The 23,647-nt window shown below is 41.7% G+C and overlaps 1 protein-coding gene across 14 annotated transcripts in view; it reads left to right on the top strand.

The window, feature by feature from the left end:
- Window positions 1-23,647, top strand: part of ARHGEF9 (Cdc42 guanine nucleotide exchange factor 9) — a 438,487-nt gene that overhangs the window by 250,989 nt on the left and 163,851 nt on the right. For 4 of the 14 annotated variants that reach the window (XM_078362656.1, XM_035289192.3, XM_078362659.1 and 1 more), the window contains exon 1: window positions 4,867-4,945. The exons of 5 other annotated variants lie outside the window; for them this stretch is intronic. Coding sequence is in view for 4 of the 9 variants with exons in the window: in XM_078362660.1 (XP_078218786.1) it covers window positions 21,811-21,840 (30 nt within the window). In the remaining 5 variants the exon portion in view is untranslated. Of the gene's footprint in view, window positions 1-4,866; window positions 4,946-21,438; window positions 21,841-23,647 lie in introns of those variants that run through there. 5 more of the 14 variants (XM_078362660.1, XM_035289194.3, XM_035289183.3 and 2 more) reach the window with 2 other exon arrangements.

Here is a 23,647-nt window from a genome sequence, read left to right as displayed (position 1 = left end):
AGCTGTGTGATCTAGACAATATATTTAATCTCTCTACCCTCAATATTTTTATCTATAAATTGGGGGTGATAATGATACCTATCTAACTGGATTGTTGTGAGAGTTCAATGACCTCCTTTAGGTAAAGATGCTAGAATTATGCCTAGCTCACAGATTATAGGTTATAAGTGAAAATCTTGCTCTAATTACTGCCCCTTTGAGGAGGGAACCTCCATTTCCATCTATGCAATGCAATAATGCTTACCCTGTATAGCTCCTGAGGTGAGGGACCAAATGGATGAGAAAGCACTATGCTAAGAGAAGTCATACAAGATGCAGTGTCCTGAGGTTGGGTTGTAGTATCGGAGGCACCCTCTCAGGGACATGATTCAGTGGGGTTTTGGCTGTAGCTGTAATGCAAGTTCAGGAAATTAAGATGTAGATAAGACTAGTGTTCTTTATTTAGTGATTTAGATATCTGAGATTATCTATGGAGGCTGCCACCAAGCTGCATTCTGGATGACATTAGGAGGTCTCTCTCTCTCTCTTTCATACACACACACACACACACACACACACACACACACGCCCCTTGAATTTATTAGACAGTGAAGGATTTCACAGCTACATGTTACTTTTTTTTTTTTAGACAGAGTTTCTCTTTTGTTACCCAGGCTGGAGTGCAATGGCGCGATCTTGGCTCACTGCAACCTCCACCTCCCGGGTTCTCTTGCCTCAGCCTCCCAAGTAGCTGGGATTACAGGCATGCACCACCATGCCCAGCTAATTTTTGTATTTTTAGTAGAGACGGGGTTTCACCATGTTGACCAGGATGGTCTCGATCTCTTGACCTTATGATCCACCCACCTCGGCCACCCAAAGTGCTGGGATTACAGGCGTGAGCCACCGCGCCTGGCCTACATGTTACTTTTGACTATTACAGTTTAACACTTTCATGGAGTTGGGTTACAGCTGATATTTAGTAAGGTCAGAGTTACTTTTATTCAGTCAGTTTTCTTAAAGGAATCATAGATACTTCACTGGTTTAAAAACTTTCTCAAAAGATAATGTTGTGGTAAACAACACCTCATCTTACATCGGAGTTTTGGGATTTTCACACAAAATTTAAAAATGACCATGTAAATTATGAGAAATGTGAATAAAGAATTTAGTAAAGTCTTAGTTTCCCATCTGTAAACTGAAATTGATCACCTTTTCTCTGGTTGTCCAGCAGGACCATGGTATAACTCAGATGTGATAATGAATGTCAAAATGAGTAAAAAATTATAAAGTAATATATATGTATGAATGATAACAGTAATATTAACTCTATTATTATGTATTGTGTATCTATATTGGGTTACATGCTTGTAATAATGATAGCTGACATTTTTGTAGTGTTACTCCTTGTCAGATACTCTTCTATAAAACTTCATATGAATTAGTTCTCACAACAATTCTAGGAGGTAAGTACTAGTGTCATCTTCATCCTTGTTGAATAAAGGTGACACTGATGCATGAACAGGTGAAATCAATTTCTGTAGGTCACACAGCCAGTAAGTGGCAGACCTGGGATCTGAAGCTAGGTAGTTTGATTTTGGAATGCATGCTTATAAATACTATACTACAAGCTTTCAGAAAGGGTCTATTTAGAGTTGCATAAGGTAATTTTGTTGTCTAATGACAATCCACCCTGAAAATCTCTCCCACTGGCCAAATAGTGACAGTAAAAAAACAAAAACATACACACACATGAAAACAAAACATGACAGCTAACTGAAATGAGTTGAGTCTGTAAGAAATTTGAATCTATGATGATAGAAAAATGGGCAAATAAAATCACTGACTCAGTACAATGGGGCAGACATGCCGCAGACCACAATAGTAGTGACAACAGCTAATTTTTTTGTGTGTTAAATGCTTATTGAGTTTATTGGATCATTTACTATGGGTCAAACACTGAAACAATGTATACATATTAAGTCAGTTACAACTACTCTATGAAAATAGGTGAATTTGTTATCATACCCACTTACACATGACATAAATGAGTCACTGGTAGGTTATATATTGTGACCAGGGTTCTATGGGCTAGTAAGTGGTAGGGTGTATTAGCCTATTTGCATTGCTATAAATGAATTCCTGATGCTGGGCAATTTTTGGCTCACAGTTCTGCAGGCTGTACAAGTATGGCACTGACATCTGCTTGGCTTCTGTTGAGGCCCAGGAAACTTTTACTCATGATGGAAGGCAAACTGGAAGCAGGCATGTGATATGGCTAGAAAAGGAGCAAGAGAGGGGATCCCAGACTGTTTTTTAAAAACCAGATCTCTTGTGAATTCATTTCCATGAGGGAGGCACCAAGCCATTCATGAGGGATCTGCCCCCATGACCCATATACCTCCCACTAGGTTCTGCCTTCAACATTGAGGATCACATTTTGACATGAGATTTGGAGGGGACAAACATCCAAACTATATCATAGGAAAAGGATTTACATCCCAGATAGTCTGTCTTCAGAGTCCATCGTGCTTATCTTTCATACACTATTGCCTAAATACATTAACTTTATATTCTTTTCTGATAGTAAAGCCTGGATTGGTAAGTAAAATAATTAACTTCTATTGAGTGCTGACTGTCAGACATTGTGATAAGAGTCATTACAAATAAACAACACCTTTAATCTTCAAAATAACCCTGAGAGTCAGGGACAATATTTTTAAATCCCCATTTGACAAAGGGAAATTGAGAAATAGAAAAGTTACATGAGTTACTAGTACAAGCAAATAACATAACAAGTTTTAAGAGTGGAGACACAACATCACAAAGCTACTAGATGTTGGAGTTGGCATTTGAACTCTTGTGTTTCCTCCAGCCCAGCTATGGTAGGGAAACCTTCTCAAATGTCTACCTTCACAGCCCCACTTTATCTATTCTCCACACTTTAACCAGCAATGTTTTTGAAGTGTAAATATAAGCAAACTTCTTTCAGTGGCTCTCCTTTGATTTTTGGATAAAGGTTCTTTAAACCCTTAAGGAGGTCCTTGTGGCAATAGCTGTTGGGAGGGAGAAGTGGTAGTCAAATGAAATCAAAGAGGTTGGCAGGATCCTGCAATAGCCTTGGAGGCCATGATAAAGAGTTTGGACTTTATCCTGTGATGAAAATGTACTGAAGGGGTTTGGGCTAGGCAATGGCATGATATAAATGGCTCTTTGGTTTCTGTGTGTGGAATGGTCTGTAGGGGTCAAGGGAGCCAGAAGCTCAGTGAGGAGGGTATTGTAATATTCAGGTGAGAGGGCGTTGGCTTAGACCAAGGTAGATGGAAAGTGGTCAGTGACTGGATATATTTAGAAGGTGAAGCAACAGGATTTACAGACAGACTGGGTAGGAAATGTGAGGGAAAATAAGAAATCAAGGATTACCGCTTGATCTTGGCCCCTTCAACTAGATGAATGGTGGCACTGCTAGTAAAGAAATGAGGAATATGGGGTGAGGTAGGGGACTGAAATCAGTGAGACTCAAGAGCTTTTACTGCCAAGTCAAATTTGAGATGCATATATAAGAGAAAAAAAAACCGTGGGAATCCAGAGGAGGAGAAACACATATCCAGGTGAGGAGATCAGAGGGGGTTTTCCAGTAAAGGTGGCAACTGTGCTATTCTGGGCTTGGAAAAATAGGTAGGATTAGGAATGTGGAGTTAGTGAGGAGAGGAAAGATGGGAAGAGGTAAAGTGTTTTTCAAACACAATAATTTCTGTCATTTACAGACATCATTTTGCTTACTATTTTCTCTTAAAGTGACTTGCTTCTAAAGAGTTTAATAATTTAAAAAGAGAGCTTTATTCTAGTGCTGTAAATTGATTTAGTTATCTGTTCTTAAATACACATTAAAAATAAACATCTGTTAAATGTGTTGTTAACGTAATAATAGCTACTATTTGTTGAGGACTGCTAAGAACAGTTCTAAGTGATACAAATCAATGATTTCATTAGCCCTGATACTGCTTGTTCCTAAGTGCTTTATGTGTACTAACTCATTTAATCCCTGTGGCAGTGTTATGCTATGGGGGTATCGTCTTCCCTGTTTTACAGACAGGGAAGCTATAGCTCAGAGGGTTTGAGAAATTTACCATGGTTGCACAAATAGTAAGTAGCAAAGCTGGGCTTTGCACTCCAGGTCTCTGCTGAATTACTTCTCCAGTAGCACTCAGGGGAGGACACGTTTGGCTTCACATGAGAGTTACCTGGGCAGTTTTGGTTTTGTTTTTGTTTTCATTTTAATACCCATGTATAGGCCCCAATTAAACCAATTAAATTAGAATATTTGGGAAGGGTCTTCAGCATCTGGGTCTTTGCAAAGTTCTCCAGGTGATTCTCACGTACAGCCAGGGTGAGAACATCTGCTCTATGCAATAAGGCCTCTACCACCCATCTATAATCACCCCTTTAATTACAACCCTCTGGGAAACACTAGCAAGTTTAGAGCATTTGAGACAGATAAATGCTCAGGAAAAGGCATGAAGACATTCACGAGCTGCTTAAAGAAATGTATCTGGTGCTCTTTAGATACACAGAAGTCCAGGAGTTCATGTATCTGGTATGGAAACAACAGCCCACACAGGGAATGTAGTGGTAGAAGCTCCCACCATCCTCTGAGATGAGCCTGGATTGCCTGGTTCTCGATTAACATGCTGTCTGATCTGATCTTTTCACCAAATTTAATTTGCTGGCAGATTATTAACTTTCAGTTGCTGAAGTGTGTTGGAGCCTGAAAGGGGAAAGGAGCCTAGCAACCAATTGCATGGCTTAGCAACCAATTATCACACTTTAGTTACAGCAGATGTGGGCGTCTGTCTGCAAAATTGCCACTGCTGGAGCTGGAAACACAAGTTACAGGGTAGCCAGGCAGCTGCTGGTAGCAAGTAAGAAGAAAGCATCCTTCTGCTAACTCGCTGGATGAATTTAGGTAAGTCACTTACTTGTTTCTGAACCTTGTTTCCCCAGCTATAAAATGGGGCTAGTTTGCAAATATCAAATAAAATATGTCTTCATTCTTTTCTGCAAATTCTAACCTGGATTAAGTTATTTAGCTTTATATTTATCATTTATAGAGTACTTATCATGTATATTAGTTTCCTATTGTTCCTGAAGAAATTGCCACAAATTTGATGGCTTACACAAGAAACATTTATTATCTTACAGTTCTGGAAGTCAAAAGTCCAAAATTCATCTCAGGGGCTAAAATTAAGGTATCAACAGGATTGTATTCTATTCTGGAGGTTCTATAGGAAGAACTTTCCTGATTTTTCCAGCTTCTAGAGGCTGCTAGCATTCCTTGACTCATGGCTCCCTTCTGTCTTCAAACCCAGCAATGGCTAGTCAAGTCTTTCTCACATTTCACTACTCTGACACTAACTCTGCTGCTTCCTTCACATTTAAGCACCTTTGTAATTATATCGGGTTCACCTGGATGATCCAGGATAATCTCCCTATTTTAAGGTCACTGATTAGCAATTTTAATCCCATCTGCTACTAATTCCCCATTTCCCTTTGCCATGTAACCTAATATAGTTCTGGGGATTAGTATGTGACTATGTTTAGTGGGGAGGGGGAGGGGGTCTTTATTCTGACTACCACATCCAGTGTCAGGCACTATTCTAAGTATTTTATATGTAATAAATTTATTTAATCCTCACATGTATCAAAGTCATTTAATAATCTTCTGAAGTAGAGAGTGTTACTATTTCCATTTTACATACAAGGAGATTAAAGCACACAGAGGTTAAGTAGTTGTATGATTTACCCCTAGTAAATCATTATTACCCTCAGTATTTTTTACCACCCCAAGACCAAGAACTTTTATGCTTGTTTTATATGTTAGGAATTACATTTGGCTGCTAGTAACAGAAATGAGATATAAATGTGATTTAAATAAGGCAGACATTTATTTATTTATTTATTTATTTATTTATTTATTTATTTATTGTATTTGGGCTCTGGGGTACATATGCACATCCTGCATCCTGCAGGATTGTCGCATAGGTACATACATGCCATGGTGGTTTGCTGTCTCCATTTCCCCCACCTCCCCGCCCCCATAGCCTTCATCAGGCATTTCTCCTGATGTTATCCATCCCCATCCTCCCTGCCCTGCCCCGCCACTGTCCCTCCACCTGTTCACATTGTTCATCAGCCACCTATGAGTGAAAGCATGCAGTGTTTGGTTTTCTGTTCTTGTGTTAGTTTGCTGAGAATTATGGTTTCTAGGTTCATCCATGTCTCTACAAAGGACACCAATTAATTGTTTTTTTATGGCTACATAGTACTCCATGGTGTATATGTGCCACTTTTTTTTTCATACTCTCTTCAGTGGGCATTTGTGTTGGTTCCAGGCCTTTGCTATCGTAAACAGCACCACAATGAACATACATGTGCATGTGTCTTTATGAGAATGATTTATAATCCCTTGGGTATATACCCAGTAATGGGATTGCTGGGTCATTTTTATGTAGAAAAGGTTCTAGAGATAGGCTGTTCATGGTTGGTATGGTAACTCCATACAATGGTTTTTATCCTGAAGGTCACAGGATGGCTGCTAGAGCTCCAGTTGTCATATCTCCATTGCAAACGGTGGGAAAAACAAAAATGATGAATGACAGATTTCAGGGAAATTTGACTTTTAGTTGATAAGTAGTAGTCTCTCTGCCACAACTATCAAGAATGAAAAACTAGTGTCTTACGATAGTACATAGCTATGATGCCTCAGCCCATGGTCTTCCTGGGAACCCTCAGAAGGAACCTTCTACCTCTTCTTTGGGAAAATGCTATAAGGTGTAGGGCAGGGAAGATCAACTGGAAAATCTTATAGGGACTTGGTTGGTAAGTTACATGAAAGACCAAGACATTGCAGGGTAGATGTATTTGAGAGTGATGGGGCCTGGCATGGTGGCTCACACCTGTAATCCCAGCACTTTGGGAGGCCAAGGAAGGTGGATAACCTGAGGTTAGGAGTTCGAGACCAGCCTGACCAATATGGTGAAACCCTGTCTCTACTAAAATTACAAAAATTAGCCAAGCGTGGTAGGGTGCACCTATAGTCCCAGCTACTTGGGAGGCTGAGACAGGAGAATTGCTTGAATACAGGAGGCAGTGGTGGCAGTGAGCTGACATCATGCTACTGCACTCCAGCCTGGATGACAGAGTGAGACTCCATCTCAAAAAAAGAAGAGAGTGGTGGAAATAATGGCATACTAGAGACCACATGCTGTCTAAATAAAGCCAGCCACTAGCCAGTTCTAGTTGATTTTCCTAAATGGCCTATTCTGATTTTCGTCAATGGAATCTGGAAATCCAGATTTTCGTATGTAATATTTTGCTCTTTAAATAATGGATCAACTTCATGTTTACATTATGTGGGACAAACCAAAGATAGAAACCAGTCCCACGTAACTAGTTTTCCAGCACTTGTGTAATGATAAGAACACTACATTAGGAGAACAAGCTTCTAGCTCAATTTGCTGTGTGGCCATGTGCAAGTATCTTTCTGTCTCTGGGATTCACATTTCCAATCTTTAATCTGAGGTATTTGCCTAGAGGATTTCTATGGAGTCTTCAAGTTCTGATGTTCTATAATTTTTCCTTATATTTAATAACCAAATAAAAGATTACTTGCTTTAAAAAAATTAATGCTTATTTCAAATTTTACTTTTTAGGGAACATAATCCATTATACATTTGTTTGTTAACTCTACAATTGCCATTTGGGAAAATGATCTAGTGGCTTATTTAACATTTATTGTCAAGACTTCCTTAGTTAGAAACTACTTGCTTCATCCAATTCACTTAGGTATTTTGAAGTTACTGAAATTCCTACTAACTTATTCTTTTAATGTTTATGTTGAACAAATAATTATTGGTATGACTGTCTAAATTGATTATCTCAGCAAAGGTTGAGGGAAAGATAAGGGTTGGGAGTGAGTCAAATTTAAGAGGAATTCCTTTGGGGAAGAGGGCAGGAAGCAAAGAGATAATGGCAGAAGGAGTATAGAATTAATCATAAAATCTGTTATTTTTTGAATACCTACCAGCACTTCCTATAAATTATATCATTTGATCTACCCACAAGCCAATTAGAGGTATTGTCTTTCCCATTTTATAGTGTTAAGCAGAAGATGATGAACTTTTTCAGTGAAGACCCAGACAGTAAATATTTTAGGCTTTATGGGCCAAATGAGGTGTATGTTGCATGTTTTTCTTTTTTTAAAAAAGACAACCCTATAGAAAAGTACAAAAATATACAGAAACAGGCTGCAGGCAGGATTTGGCTCACACTATAGTTGGCCAGTGCCTAGGCGTAGATGCTAAAAGCATGGATACTGGAGACAGCAGAGTTAGAGTCTGGGCTCCACTTCGTACTGTGTTCGATTGAGCAAGGTACTTAGCCATTCCCTGCCTCAGTGTCTTCATCTGTAAAAATGGGATAAGTATGGAACTTACCTCATAGGGTTGTTTTGTGGATTCATAAGTTGTTATTTGTAAGTGCTTAGAGCAGTGCTTCACACATAAATGCCTGTCAGATAAATAGGAAAACCTAGAATCTGATGTTGAAATGGTAGAGGTATGCTTGGAAACAGAGACCTCTCTAACATGCTTCTGATTGTACCCTATTAGTAGCCACTTTCTCTACATCTGTGCCTGGTAGGCCAGGTTTTTCAATGAGGTTCACTGGTCCATCTGCTCTGCTGTCTGTATTAAATGCCTGAGGTGACACACCAGACACAGAATCCCTGGTCAATCTTGCCTAGGTTTTTTGTGCCTTTCAGCCTAGAACCTCAATGTCACACTGCCTCTGAATAAGCCACTCAAGGAGTTGTCAACCTTCCCTATTCCTTGAGAACATATACCACCATTGTATCAGCTTGCCATGGGGCTGGACACCTTTGCAACCACAAAGGAATTCCTCTCATCAGCATTTGACAAATTTGATCACTTCTTCCTCCTTGAAACTTTCTTCCATGGCTTCCTAGACTTCTTTGGCTTTCAATACTCTCCTAGTTTCATGCCCGCCTCACTGATTGCTCTATCTCAGACTTCTTTGCTATTTTCTTCTCACCTCCCCAACCTCTAAATGTTAGAGGTCTCCCGGTCTTAATCATTGGACTTCTTCTCTTCCTCGTTTGTATTTCCTTCCTTGGTGACCTCATTTTCACCCATGGCTTTAAGTAACATTTATATGTTAATGACTCCCAAATTTATATCTCCACCCTGCCTTGTCCTTCAACATGTATATCTAACTGACGACTTAACATCTCCACTTGTATATCTAATAGGTATTACAAACTTAATATGTCCCCAACTGAACTCCTGATACAAAAACCAAGACCTAATTGAGGTAGATCTCTACCTCAATTAATAACAAATTCCAGATTCTTCCTTTCAGATGCTCAGAATAAAGACCTTATGTCTCATTTTCTTTCATATCCCACATCCAATCCCTCAGGAAATCCTGTTGTTTCTACCTTCAAAATACATTTAAAGTTGATTACTTCTCACCACCTCCCCTGCTATCACTCTGGTCTAAACTACCGTTATCTAGGAATACTACATTATCCTCACTACTGCTCTGTTCCCTCCCTCAACCTCCTACAGTCAATTGTCTACACAACATCCAGTGTGGGTATGTTAAAACTTAAGTCAAATCATGTCACATGTCACTCTTCTGTTCGGAATCCTTCAATTGTCACCCATCTCACTCAGAGTAAATCCTCAATTCTCACAATGATCTTTAAGACCCTACATGATCAGGTTCTCATTTCCTCTGTGACTTTATCTTCTGCTACAATTCAGTGCTCACTCCACTTCAGTCACACCAGCTTCCCCACTCTTCCTTAGAGTTGCCTGGCACATGCCAGCCTTAAAGTATTGCTGGATCTTCCTTTTGCTTCGAATATTTTGTTTTCAGAGGTCCTCATGGTTGGCCATATCACCTTGATCAAGTATTGCTTATGTGTCATCCTCTCAGTGAGCCTTACACTGACCATCCTTTTAAAAATTGCACAATACTTTTCTCCACCCTCTCTGCTTTTTCCCTCAATAGCAGTTATAAACATCTGACATACTATATATTTTATTTGTCATTTGTCTTTCCATACTAGAATATAAGCACCATGAGAGCAAGGATTTTGACAGCTTTATTCACCAAAATATCCCCAATGCCTGAAACAGGAACAGTGCCTAGCACATAGAAGGTATGCGATAAATACTGTTTGAATAAATAAATAAAAGAAATGCTTCCTCCACTGTATCCTTCCCTTTATTGATTTCCCTCTCTTCAAGAATATAAAATAAACCAAAATACCCTGAGAGGTTCTAGAGGCAGGCTCACAAAAGAATCATAGCACACAAGGAGAGAGAGTGAAGAAAAATAAACAAGTTGTCTTATGCCTGCATGTATTTCATTTGTCTGGCTGCCAGGATTTCATGAGGCTCTCTTAATCTAGGCTCTGGGGTTTGGGGACTGGGATATTTTTACCGCTTCTAATAGTTCCCCCCACAAGCCTAAGCTCCCTTCTCCTCCTAGCCTCAGGCACCTTGCTCTGTGACAGGCTCAGATTCCTCATAGGAGTGAAGCAACCAGCATACCGGGCTGCTGGTAGACACTAAGGGTTTGTGAGTCCACTTCGTGTGTCTGTGTGAACACATGCACACAAGTCTTTTTCTAGTCTGCACCCATCATGTATGGTGTGAGTCCACGTGGTCTGCATGAGGTTTGGCAAGGTCCTTCACCATTCTTAATGGTCCTTTCTGCAATCCCCTCAACCCTACTTCTGCCACCACCCAACTGCTAATCACTATTATCAGAGCTAACATCTGCCAAGCATTGTGCTAAAAACTTTACATGTACTCACTTGCTTACTCCTCATAGCAACTTTCTGATATAGTTATTATTATTATTTCTGTTTTCCAGATAAGAATCTGAAGTCCAGAGAGGTAAACTAACTAGCTCAAGTTCTATATTGCTTCCAGTTCATATTGGTTTAACCTTACCTATAGTCTGATATTTTCTGTTTAAAAAAAAAAAAGCTCATCAAGATATACCTAATTGATTTTACCACACATATGGATTCACTTCACGATTCACTAAAAGTTTGCAAATCACCCTTTGAGAATCATTACCTTAGACATTTTCCCGCTTTCAAGGCTGTTTGCATTTCTTAGAGACCTGCTAAATGTTTTCAACCCCAGAGGTTGTCACTCTGTGGAATTTCAGGCATCAAGAGAGGCATGGAAGGAGATGGAGGCATCCTTAGCAAGACTCTTAGTGGTGAAATTTCGACACTGTATGCCTTGCTCTGGCCCTCTCAGAGTTTGCTCTACCCTTCTCAGAACGCAAGCTCAGGCCTTTTCCTCCTCTCTCTGAACGCCAATTCACTCAACAAACATTTTCTGAGAGGCTCTCAACACTAGGGGCTCTGCCAGAGGCTATGAGAAAGCAAAATTATATGGAGGAGGTAAGTTCATACACAACTAACTACATAAACAAAGCAGTGGCAAGTGGCTGAAAAAGTGTGTCAGCAAGATGCCATGAGCATTTACAGAAAGGGAGATGAATTTCAGCTTGAGTCCAGGCTTCAATACATAGATGGCATTTGATCCAGGCCTGGAAGGATGGCTAGGATGTAGATAGCCAGAAGTAAGGGAAAATTAATTCTGAGAGAACATTTAAAGAGACTAAAGAGTAGTTAGAAGAGTACTTAGAGCCAGGTTATAGATACTTGTTAATATCTTTCTAAGGAATTTGAAGTTAATCTTGTAGGCAATAGGCAGTTATTAAAAGTGTTTGATCAGGGGAGGATATGAATCAAGCAGTGCTTTTGGAATATAACTTCAGCGGTATTATGAGAATGTATCGGAAGGCAGCAAAAATGGAGGTGGAGGGACGCATAGGAGGCTAATGGGATGGTCCAGGAGAGACATAATAAACAAGGGCCTGACCCAGGGTAGTAGTTATGGGTATGGAGATGAGGGGGCACACAGAAGAAATGCCATACAAGTAGAGGTAACAGGCCTTGACAACTAATATGTATAGGTATAGAGGCAATGCCTTCTCTTCTTCCCAGTTTACCCCATCAGAGCTTCCACAACAGCCTGTATCATCTCTGTGAATATATCGTATCAGGAAAAGGAAAAATTGGGGTTGTTGGGTGGATCCTGCTGTGAGAAACAAAAGGAAGAGGAGACAGTTCACCATAGGCAGGCTGGTTGGAGCCAGCTTGTCCTGTTACCATAGCACCTCAGAAAAGCATTACATTTTAGAGCTGGAAAGTGGAACTTAGGATCCTCTTGTGAGAATGTCATACTGTGAGGAGGGGCCAGATGAGGATAGAGAAGTCTAGCAAGGGAGGAGCCTGACATGTTTTGGCTCTGTGTCCCTACCCAAATCTCACCTTGAATTTTAATAATCCCCATGTATCAGGAGAGAGACTGGTGGGAGGTAATTGAATCATGAGAGAATCATGTTGTCCTCATGATAGTGAGTTTTCATGAGATCTGATGGTTTTCTAAGGGGCTTCCTCCTTTACACAGTGAACATGCCATGATTGTAAGTTTCCTGAGGCCCCTCCCCCACCAGTCATGCAGAGTCGTGAGTCAATTAAACCTCTTTTCTTCATAAATTACTCAGTCTCGGGTATTTCTTTATAGCGGCATGTGAATGAGCTAATACAGAGCCTTTAAGAAAAACGTTAACCTTGACCTCTTAAGGTTCCCTCTTCGTCAACCCTCCTTCTTTCTCTTCACCTCTCTCCTTCCCTCTCCTCCTCTTCTTTTCTCCTCATCCATCACCAGGTCTTCATCCTTCTTTTACATTCTTCTTGTTTCTCCATTTCCTCCTCTCACTCTCTTCCTCATCCTCTTCTTTATCTTCCTGCTCCTTTCCCCCCATTTCTTCTTTCTTTCTCCCTCTCAGAACTTTCACCAATAAAACAAGTTTCCCTTGGAGCTCAGGAATCAGCTCCTCAAACCTGAGAGGTGGCCTAAGCCATTTGAGGGAAGGGGTTCAGGGTCCTGAAAGAAGCCTCACCTCCCTCTAAACAGACACCACGCTGGCTTTCTTTGTAATTCTTTTTCTGTTCAAGCACTCCTCTGGCTGGAAGATTCCGTTTTTGTCTTCTCACCATCTCCCTGGAGAAAGGCTTAGTAGGCCCACCAAACAGAAGATTTAGTGGTTTCCCCAGAACACTGAAGGTTAGTGAGAATGGGGGCCAAAGGCCAATACTCTTGCTTCCTCACTTGTTTCTTCTTTCTATGGGCCCCTTACACCTAAACTGTGGTCCATGGACTAGCAGTATCCACATTACCTGCAAGTCTGCTAGAAATGCAGACCCTTAGGCACCACCCCAGATCTATTGAATCAGAATTTTCATTTTAACAAAAACATCCATGAACATTAAAGTTTGAGAACTCCTGCTCTACATAGACCTCATTCCTCATGTATGGACATAGCCATTTCTAGAAAATCCCATTCTGAGTTTGGTCTCCTAGACCTGTGGAGGGGTAAAGAAGCTGAAAATCAGAGAGACCTGGAGGGTGGTGGTCTCTGGTGACCAGATGCCTAGTCACCACTCAGATGCCTACAGAATCTGGGCAGGGGAAGTAGGCAGGGGCTCTGGTCCAAAGGAAGGTAGCTGCTGCTGAGCTCAAGCTCATTGTTGTAAGCTAGGAATACAAGCCCAGGGCTGCCAAACTTCCCAGTGTTTCAAGAGAAGCTGGATTTTTATGTGAAGTCCAGATTTTTATGTAAAATATATTGATTTTTAAAAACATATTGTTTAACATCCAACAAACTTTTAAGACACTATGGTGGGCAAATAAAACAGGAAGTCAATTGTCCAAACTTTCCACTTACAGCCTTTGATTTAGTTTAGCCTTGTGTTTTAAAAGCAGGAACTATGTTCAAAATCTTACCTGGAAGCTTAATGTGTAAAACAGGTGAAAGGAGAACCACTCTGGTTAAAGTGGAGCCACTCAGCCTCTCACATGTCCCCAAGGACAAGAAGTAGCCTCTGAAGGACCCTCCCTACACTCTCCAAAAGCACAAGTCAAAAAGTATTGAGAGGTTCTAATCACACGAATCATTTGACAGATGAGGAGACTGAGTAGTTTATCCGAGGCTACACAGCAAGTTAGCAGTCACCCAACTCCTAGTCCAGCGCTCTTCTCATCTAGGCTCACTAACTTCTTTGTATGGTTCTCTAGTGCAGCCTTCTATCAATGGAAGAATCATTCTACAGCATCTCTGGCAGGTACTTTTCTAGACTGCTTGGTTACCTTCAGTGATGGGACTTCATAAGGTTGGACATTCATATGTGAATTTAGCTTTTCAGAGAATCTTTGAACAGCTATATATATATGTGAGATTTGCAGGTCCCGAATCCATCTAAGTGATTTAACCAACACGTCTGTCTGGATGGAAGTTAAATCTGCTCATCTGATTGAAACTCCTCATGCCGTTATTTCAGCTCCTGCCTTTGTCCTGAAAATTAATAGTGAATGGGAGAGCAAATTATTTAGTAGACAGGAAGCTGATTGAGGCTGAAGGCATGGCATGGGAGAAAGATAAGAGGGAGGTAAAGAGGAAAGAGTCAGGTGTTAGGAAGAGTTGAACTTGGAGTCACTTCAGTTATACAAATTTGACAGTAGAGAGCCCATGGAGAGCTTAAAGATTTACTAATGGGTCCATACCTTGGTGGAAGGAATGGGCCTTTCATTTGACTGGTCCTTGTGATCAAGCTGAAGTGGCCTGGGGGAGACTATTGGGCCAAGACCCCTACTTCCCAGGCTGATACTTTTTGTAGCAGCCTATTGAGTAGCATCTGATCCTGTCCCCAGACTTTGACTGTTGTCCGAAGGAAGACAAGTTTGACTACTTCCTGCTCTTCCCTGATCTGCTTCAAGAGCTGGCTTCAAGTTTCCCTGGGGATCACAGGTTTACGGTGTCAGGGATGTGTTCGGAAAACATGGGGATGAAGAATTGTATTCTGAAGGGAATACCTACCTAGCTGATGTTCCCAAAGAGGATATGGGAACCCACACGCCCAGTAAATCTTTTTCTTTAAATCAGGAATTCTGCCTGTCCTCAGCATCTCTCACTATTGTGCTTCCAAATATTGATAAAGATGTTTCCCTTTGGGGAGGGGTAGCAAATAAAATTACCTTAATGGCTCCAACAAAATGACAGGAGTTTGGTCTAGAGCTGAACTTCTCACACTTTAATGTGCACATGAGTCACTGAAACTTATGAAAATGTTCATGCTGAGTCAGTAGGTCTGGGGTATATCTGGGATTCTGCATTCCTAGTAAGCTCCCAGATGATGTTGATGGCTGCTGTTCCAAGCCCCATACTTTGGTATCAAGGAGCTAGATTATCTTGATAATTCATTCAGCTGGATTTTTCTTCTCAAAGTCTATGTATGTACCTATATGCACTTTTCACATTTCACTAACATCTTGCTTTAAATTATTTTGTATTAGCTTATTTGAAGATAACATCTATCATGTTTCCCATTTCTTCCCGTCTGCCTTCACAACCCTTGGCTTCTTGGCAGGACATGCCATCTGCCTCTGCCACTCACTACCTCTTCCTTTTGCTTTCATTTCCTGACATTCTGGCCCTGACTGAGTCCCTGACATCATCTTCTATCACTGGTTATAATTTCCTACATTCTGCCACATTGGCCTTCTCCTATCCCTTGTGCATCGCAACCTCATTTCCATCTCTGGACTTTTACCTTTGTTGATCCTTCTTGTTTGGAATGCTTTTTCCCCAAAACTTTGAATGACTGGTTTCTTCTAATCATTCCATTACACTGTCAACTCAGATGTCACTTTTTTAGAGGGGCCTTCTTTGGGTGCCTGCGTAAAGCACTATCTCCCTCCACCAGTCACCTGCTATTAAAATATTTATGATTTTTATAACAATTATTTAGTATTTATATTACCTTATTTTCGGTTTTGGGGTTCAATGTCTAAATCTGTTCATTAGAACGTAAGCTCCTTGAGGATAGAGACCTAGTCTGTCTTGTTCACTGCTGTATACCTAGCACCTAGACAGACCTTGGCATATAGTAGGCACTTGATACATAATGCTTGGCTGATGGACTGTCTTTCTGGACGTTCTTTCTCATTCATTGAAGATTTTATCTTCTAAATCATCACTTGTTTTAGTCTTTTCTTCTGTCTGTATAACCTCAACATTCCTGTAGGAGTCCTATTCAGCCTTGACCTCACGCTTAACAATTTTTTTCTTCACTTTGCTCAGCCAGAACACTTCTGTGATAACACTAAAGATCTTGTCATAACCAGTAACCAACTGGATTTCTTCCACAATCTTGATTGGTTTCAAGCATCTTCTCTCTGACTACTGTGTCCTGTTACTCCAGCTCACTTTCATACATTTCCAACAATTCTTCCACATCATCAGAATCTCCAGTTCATTGGCCCTACCATTCAATTGACCTTACCCATTACCCAGCACCTTTTTTCATGCCCTCTTCTTCCTTGTGTCTGGCTTAGATTCTTTAGTCCACTATTATGATCACTTCCTTGCCCATGCTTGCAACTCTATTATCTATTTCTATTCCCATTGTATTTGCATCTGAATCTCCTCCAGATTTCATGCAACCACCTATCATCTCTATACCTGTGCTTGAAGAGCAAAATAGACTAGAGATAATGGCTACAGTTGGGCTGATTTATTTTTCTTTAATACAAGGTTGAATCAGGCACTCAACATGTATTTTTGTGTGTGTGCCCCTATTCCTAAGAGATACTGATTTTTAGGTTTTTTTTTTTTTTTAGATACTTAACATTTCCTAAAAGACCCTACCATATGTCCTTGATGTGCTTACTTTTCCACTCGCTCTCAGGCAGTGTCTCTCAACCTTAGTTGCACATTAGAATCATCAAGGGAGCTTTCTAAAATCCTGATGCCCAGGCTTTATCCCATTCCAATGAAATAATAATCCCTGAAGGTGGGATTTAGACATCTATGGTTTTAAAAGCTTCCCAGGTAGTAATATGACTACTGGGCAGCTCACTCTCAATACATCCAAGTAGAAGTCTTAATTTTTTTTCCCTCATCAAACCTGAGCTTATGCCAGTCTCCTCACATTAGCCAAAGTGCCACCATCTACCCAGTAGTGCAAAACAAAATCCTAAAGTTATCTGGAATTTCTTTATTTTTTTCCCCTCACACTCCATATCCAATCCATCATCAAGCTCTGTTATTTCTACCTCTAAAATAGATCTCAATTTTTTTTTACCTCTGTCCATCATCTTTACTGTTCTTCCAGTCCAACTCACCATCATCTTTATGCTGTATTACTACAACAATTCCTACCTTTTGTCCCTTTTCAATTTATTAACCACATAGCAGGCTGAGTTGTCTTTAAATAATGTAAATTGGTTCAATTAATTCTCCTGCTTAAAAATCCCTCAGTTCCCACCTCTATCTCCCTGTAGTTCACAGAATAAATCCAGATTATCTTACTATGACCTTCAAGGCTTTATATGACCTGACTTCTGCCGAATTTACCTCCTATCACTCTTCCTCTTTCTCTCTAGGTTTCAGCCTCATTGTGCTTCTAATTCCTGTGATACTACTTGCCAGTTCAATCCTTTGGACTTCTGTACTTTCTGTGTTCTGTGCCTAGAATACTTTCCCCCTACCACTTACATGGATGGCTTGTCTTAAGCCTTTAGGCCTCAATTTAAATGCCTTTTCCCTGGAGAAGACTTCCTTATCTAAACTCCCTTTTCTACCCCATAGTTACTCTATCCCTTCACTTTCTTTCTTTTATAGCACTTATATCCATCTGTATTTGCACATATACTTACCAGATTTACTTGTTTATTGAATAGAAATGAGGACATGAACTCTGTCCATCTTGTTTACTGCCATGATATCAGTGCTTAACACACTGTACCTGGCACATTGTAGGCACACATGTTTATTGAGTTTATGAATGAGTAAATATAGATAGTAACATATGAACCAAATATTGCTTTGTAAAGATATGAGTTTATAATATACATGTTAGTCTTAGCCCTCCAATATTTAAAAATAGAGTAGGTGCATGCTTTCAGTGTTTACCCTTTTTCACTACTGCACTCCACGCACTGTGAAGAATCAAGGGTTTGAGTTTTTATCCCAGCTTAGCCACTCACTTACTTAGTGATTTTGGGAGTTCCTTCGATTCCCTGGGGCTATATCTTCTCAGCAGTAAAATGAGACTGTTGGAGGAAATAATCTTTACAATTATTAAGGCCAACATTGATATGTATGGATCAGTGATTCTTTAACACTCTTAGGTACGCAATTAGTGTGTTCATTGTATGACTGAAGAACCCGAGTCACAGATACGCTGGGACATGACTGTCTTTCTCTTCATTTTGCTTATGACTCTCCGACAGAATGGAGAGCTGGTGCCTGGCTAGGTACCAAATAGGCTTCTGGGAGATGACAGGACTTCAAGAGAGTGAACACAGAGATTGTGGAAACCCCTTTTCCAAATTTCTATTGTCCTATCCTGAGTGCTTACTGGCTTCCAGGTCCTGTGCTAAGTACTTTCCTTGGACAAATGTCTTAAATCTTTGTAACAACCTTGTTAGCCGTATTCACAGATAAAGAAACTGTGGAGGCACAGAACACTGAATAATCTGCCCAAGTAAGTGGCAAAGCCAATAACTGAATCTAATCCAAGTTGTTCTGACATAAGAGATTATGCCCTACCAACTACATTGTATCTCCTCTAACTACTCATATGGTTCTAGGCAAATAGGTGCTCAAAACATAATGACTAGATTCAACAACATCTAATTATACCTCTGGGATAAACACCTGTTTTTTGCAGGCGTTTCTAGGCACCTGTTTTTTGCAGGAATCCCTAGTCTCTCTATTAACACTGGCCTGCTTGTGTTCAGATCCATTCTCCACTTTTCTGAAAATTATATCTCTTAGATTTCCTTGCTTTCTCACTTCTTTTATCCAATGGGAGACACATACAGGAGATTTGTGGCTAGGAGGAAGGGAGAACCTAGGGTATTTCTCCCACCTCCTGTATCAAAGAGGTGTTTCTGGTGGTATCTGTATTCTTCAATGGATCCAGCTCCTCTTGAACAACTCCTCCATTTATGGCACCTGCTTCTCATAGGCTGTCCAACCGGTGATTTTGGCTTCTGTATGGCCTCACCTGTTATCCATCCGTCCCTACGAGTGGTAGCAGCTTTCTGTGTTTGTTAAATGCTAGGTTGCTGCCCCATCCTCTGTTTGGGCTCTTAGCTCTGCATGTGTGATGTATTAAATGGTCTCAGTTTAAAAGTCCTAGGGTGGTTTTTATTTTCCTGATTGGACCTTGACCAATTTAGATACTTTCTACAATTCCAGGGCTAATCACACCACATAAATTGGTTTATATCCTTCAGAGCACATATCACAATCTCTAAATATCTTGCTTGTTTAATTATTTATTGTCTATGTCTCTTCTCCAAGTAGATTTTAAAGTCTATGAGGAACTTTGTCTTGTATCCTGAGCATCTATCACAATGCCTGTCACATAGGGACTAAATAATAATGTTGAATAAATGCATCCACCAAAAAATTCGAAGTTTTTATTGGGTATTTACTATGTGCCAGTCACTGTTGTAGAATATACCAAAATGAATAATGCATTGTCACTGCTTCAAAAAAATATAATTCCATCTAAGTGAAAGGGAATAGTAAAATGTTCATATGACCATTGTATTATTTCACTAGGGCTACCATGACAAAGTACTACAGACTGGGTGGCTTAAACAACATAAGTTTATTTTCTTATAGTCCTGGAGGCCAGAAGTCTGAGAACAAAGTGTCAGCATGTTTGGTTTCTTCTGAGGCCGCTCTCGTTGGCTTGCTTTGTAGATGGCTGTCTTCTTCCTGAGTCTTCAGATTCTGAGGTACTGGGAAGGACTCCAACACATGAATTTTTTTTGCGGGGGGGGGGGGCAATTCAGCCTGTAACAACCAGGAAGTAAAAATATTGTTTTTAATTGAGAGAACAAAATCATAGTGCTATAAGAATCAAATGAAAGATTATAAAATCAGGGCCTGGAGGTATTCCTGGAAAGCTTTCTACCAGATCTTAAACACTCATGACAGTCTGAATAGGCTGGTTGGCAGAGGAGGAGCATCCACCTCTCATACTCAGCATGAGAGAAGGCCCAGATGTGGGAAAGTGAGAGAATATTGTGGAGTCACTGATGCCTGGATTATCAGACTTGAGAGGATGTTGAAAGGTCATCCCAGGAAACCTCCCATTTGATTCAGGAATCCCTTGCCAAACAGTAATTCAGCTTCTGCTTGTACACCTCCCATGATGGGTGCTCATTAAGGTACTGCTTCTATCTTTGGCCAGCTCTGTCTGGACAAAACAATGGCCTGGATGAAGCGCAGAAGGTGCTAAAAAGGACAAATAAAGTTGTATGTGTAACAGGGCAGTGATGTCTTCATGCCAGTTACCTCCAGGAACTTCTTTCTAATATCATACTTTAACTCCTTTTATTTTGGTTGCAACCTCTGTTTTTGCAATTCTGTCTTTGCCTGAGCCTTGGAATCTTGCCTTGTTTGGCTGTGCTACTTTGAGCAGATGTCTTTCAATCTCTGGGCTTCAGTGTTCAAGTCTGTAAGGGAGGGGGCAATTAAGAATCCCTGTTGTGTCCACCTCATAGAGTTACTGTAAGGATTATAAGGGATAATAACAGATGTCAGTGTGACCGACAAAGTCAATTTTTAGCCTAAGCAAAGGTACCAGCCTGTGTTGTGTTCCCCAGAGTTGCGGGAATCATAAAGAGGTGGGCGGTTTCTCCGTTTGCCTGTTTTGCTGATGTACATTAAACTCATTCTCAGCAAAATAAGCAAATGGAAAATTCGTCCATCAACAAGCTACCTTTCATATTCCTAACGGTGTGAAGAAGCCTGAAGTGGTGTGTATATGAGAGGGGAAGATAGCTCAAAGAGGCTTGGAAAGCTGCAGAGCCTTTTTCTTTTCTTCTCTTTTTTCTTTTCTTTTCTTTCTTTTTTTTTTTGTGAACTTATGCCCCTTCCCTCTTTCAAACCTTCATTTATTTATCTGTAAAATGGAGATACTAATGCCTGCCTCTACAGGGTTGTTCTGAGAAGTGAAAGCAATGCAGATGAAAGCTCTAAGAGAGTACACAAAGAGAGAAGACCCTAGGGGAGGATGCAGAGGGAGGGTGGGGAAGGGAGGCAGGAGAGTGCTGGCATAGCTCCACTGGGGCAGAATCTTATTATTCTGGAGATTGGTCAAACACCTCTGTAACTTTGGAGACGACTTTCCGCTGACTCGACACAATTGGGAAGCCCCACAATAAACAGCATCTAACTCCAGCACAGCGGGAGGCAGGCAGAGGTAGCAGCTGCTTTCTCCTGGGCAGGCGGAGGCTATTCGCCCCCATCCTTTCCCAGCACCCCACCCCCACAGTTCCCAAGCCTTGGTGGGGGACAAAGGCAGCTCATTGGGACCCCCCCCCATTCGCACCTCTCCCTGCCAAGACCTCTAGGAGCAGCAGGGTGGAGAGACAGAGCCTGCCGTTTCGCATGGAACAACCTGAATGAAGGCGAGGTCCGGGGCGGAGGGGATTGGGCTGTAGGGCTGTGGAGGAGGGAAGGCAGAGGGGGCGCTGGGGCTCTCGCTTGCTTCAACCCAGCCCTCCTAGTCAGCCCGCGACAACTCCTGCCAGCTACGGGGCCTCAGAGAAGCCGGACTTCGCGAGCACCATGCAGTGGATAAGGGGCGGATCGGGAATGGTGAGTGCTTTCAGCCTCGGCTTCCCTTGCTTGAGCCTCTCAGTTCCCCCAGCCCCACCTCCCGTTCCTCCAAGGAGCCGCAAAGCAGTTAGCCCCTTGGCCTCTGCCCACCGCCCTAGCCGCCGTCCTTGAGACACCAGTGAGCTGCTGTGGCCATTTTAGGAGTCCCTGCTTGCATGCCTGCCCAGGAACCCCCCTCCCATCCCCCTCCACTTTTCTATCCGAGATTAAGGTGGAATAGGGGTAGGGGCCAGATGATGTGCCCAGGAACATCCCAGGGGTCACCTGGGAGGCCAGAGAGGAAAGGGGGATGGCAGAGTGCTTCTCTGGAAACAGTGACGCTCGCAGGAGGCTCACAAGCTGGCAAAGGGTTGTGGGGGGAAGGGGATGGTCACAAAGCCTGGGAATGTGGAGGGGGTCTTATAGGAGAGCTGCATGACTCCCCACCCCCGCCCCCAACTAGGTTTCCTGCAACTCCTTCCCCTGGTCAACGCCAGGGCATGAGGGACAGAGAACCATTCTCTGCTATCAGAAAGCTGCCTGGGGGAGCCCTGAAGTCCTTCCTTGCCTGGGCTGGGGTCACCCTGTCCACATTTGGGTCTTTGTCAAGGAGAGAGAGCTGCAGAAACCCACATTCTGGAAATGAATTTGGGCCACAGTCAGTTAACAGAGCTCTTCTGTCTCCCAAGGAGTGTGTGCTTGTTTGTGTGTTTAGTGTAATCCTCCAACAGTTCATTTTATGCCGTGGTGTTCGCTTCTCCACCTGGAGACCTTGGAATGACTTCCTTTTGCAGAGGAAGTGGTGGCTGCATTTTGATGCCTCTCTGACTTAGCCAGGGGCAGTTTAAGCCTGGTTAGGGAGTCCGGGGAGTGGGAGGCCACCATGACTTTGTCCTCAGCTGGAAGGCATGGGCAAAAGGGTCTTAGAAGGCAGTTGGGTTGGGTCAGTAGACACTGATAGCAATACAGCCCACACTTCTGCACTGCCACCCATAATCTGCAGATGAAAGAAAGTAGCCTGAAGTGGCTGGGCAAAAAATTGATATTTAACTCCTTTTTTGCTTTCATTGTAAAAGGGAGGAAGGAATCTGATGTGGGCTAGCACTATATTCAGAGGAGCTGACCTCTTCTCTTCCTCAGAGTTTCATTTGATCTCTGTTTCAGTGCTTCTTAATGGCATCCAGTTTATATGCCTATGTGCCAGGGCTTCAAGAGACTCTTCTTCCCGACCTCCCCTACTTCCCTGAGGTTTCATTAAAGCTACATCAAATGTTTGTGGAACCAGAAAAGATTCGAGCAGGTAAACACCGTAGAGTCCTTGCTGTCCAACCAGTAAAGCTGGGATCCAGAGAGTGGGACAGACTTGCCCAGGGCCAAAACTCCTTGGAGGCAAAGCTGAGTCTAGCACTTAAGTCTCCTGTCACAGACCTCCCCCACTGCTCCACCAGTCATCTGTTCAAATGGTGCTGAGAGAGGCAGAAAGGAACAGAGTCATGATCTTGGGAAAGGACTTTCTTCAGGATGATCAAGTGCCATGAAATTTACCTGAAAAAAAAAACCCATGCCAGTCCTGGCATTTCTGGCAACTGGGTCGAGTGAGGCTTCCTTCCTCTTCCAAGTATATTGAAGTATAGGGGCCCAGAGCCACCACTGACAACAGGTTAAATTAATGGAGAAATGTGAAGTTTTGCCAACTGTGTATGAGAGAGAAAAGGGTGGCAGACATCTTGTGGAGACTACGTAATTAAGGATTGGTTGATGGGGGGAAAATCTCAATATTAGAGGACTGAGGCAGTGAATATTATAT

The sequence above is a fragment of the Callithrix jacchus genome, chromosome X, assembly GCF_049354715.1.
Source record: "Callithrix jacchus isolate 240 chromosome X, calJac240_pri, whole genome shotgun sequence".
Lineage (NCBI taxonomy): Eukaryota > Metazoa > Chordata > Mammalia > Primates > Cebidae > Callithrix > Callithrix jacchus.
Note: the sequence above shows the minus strand (reverse complement) of the source record. Positions and strands in the feature narration are given on the sequence as shown.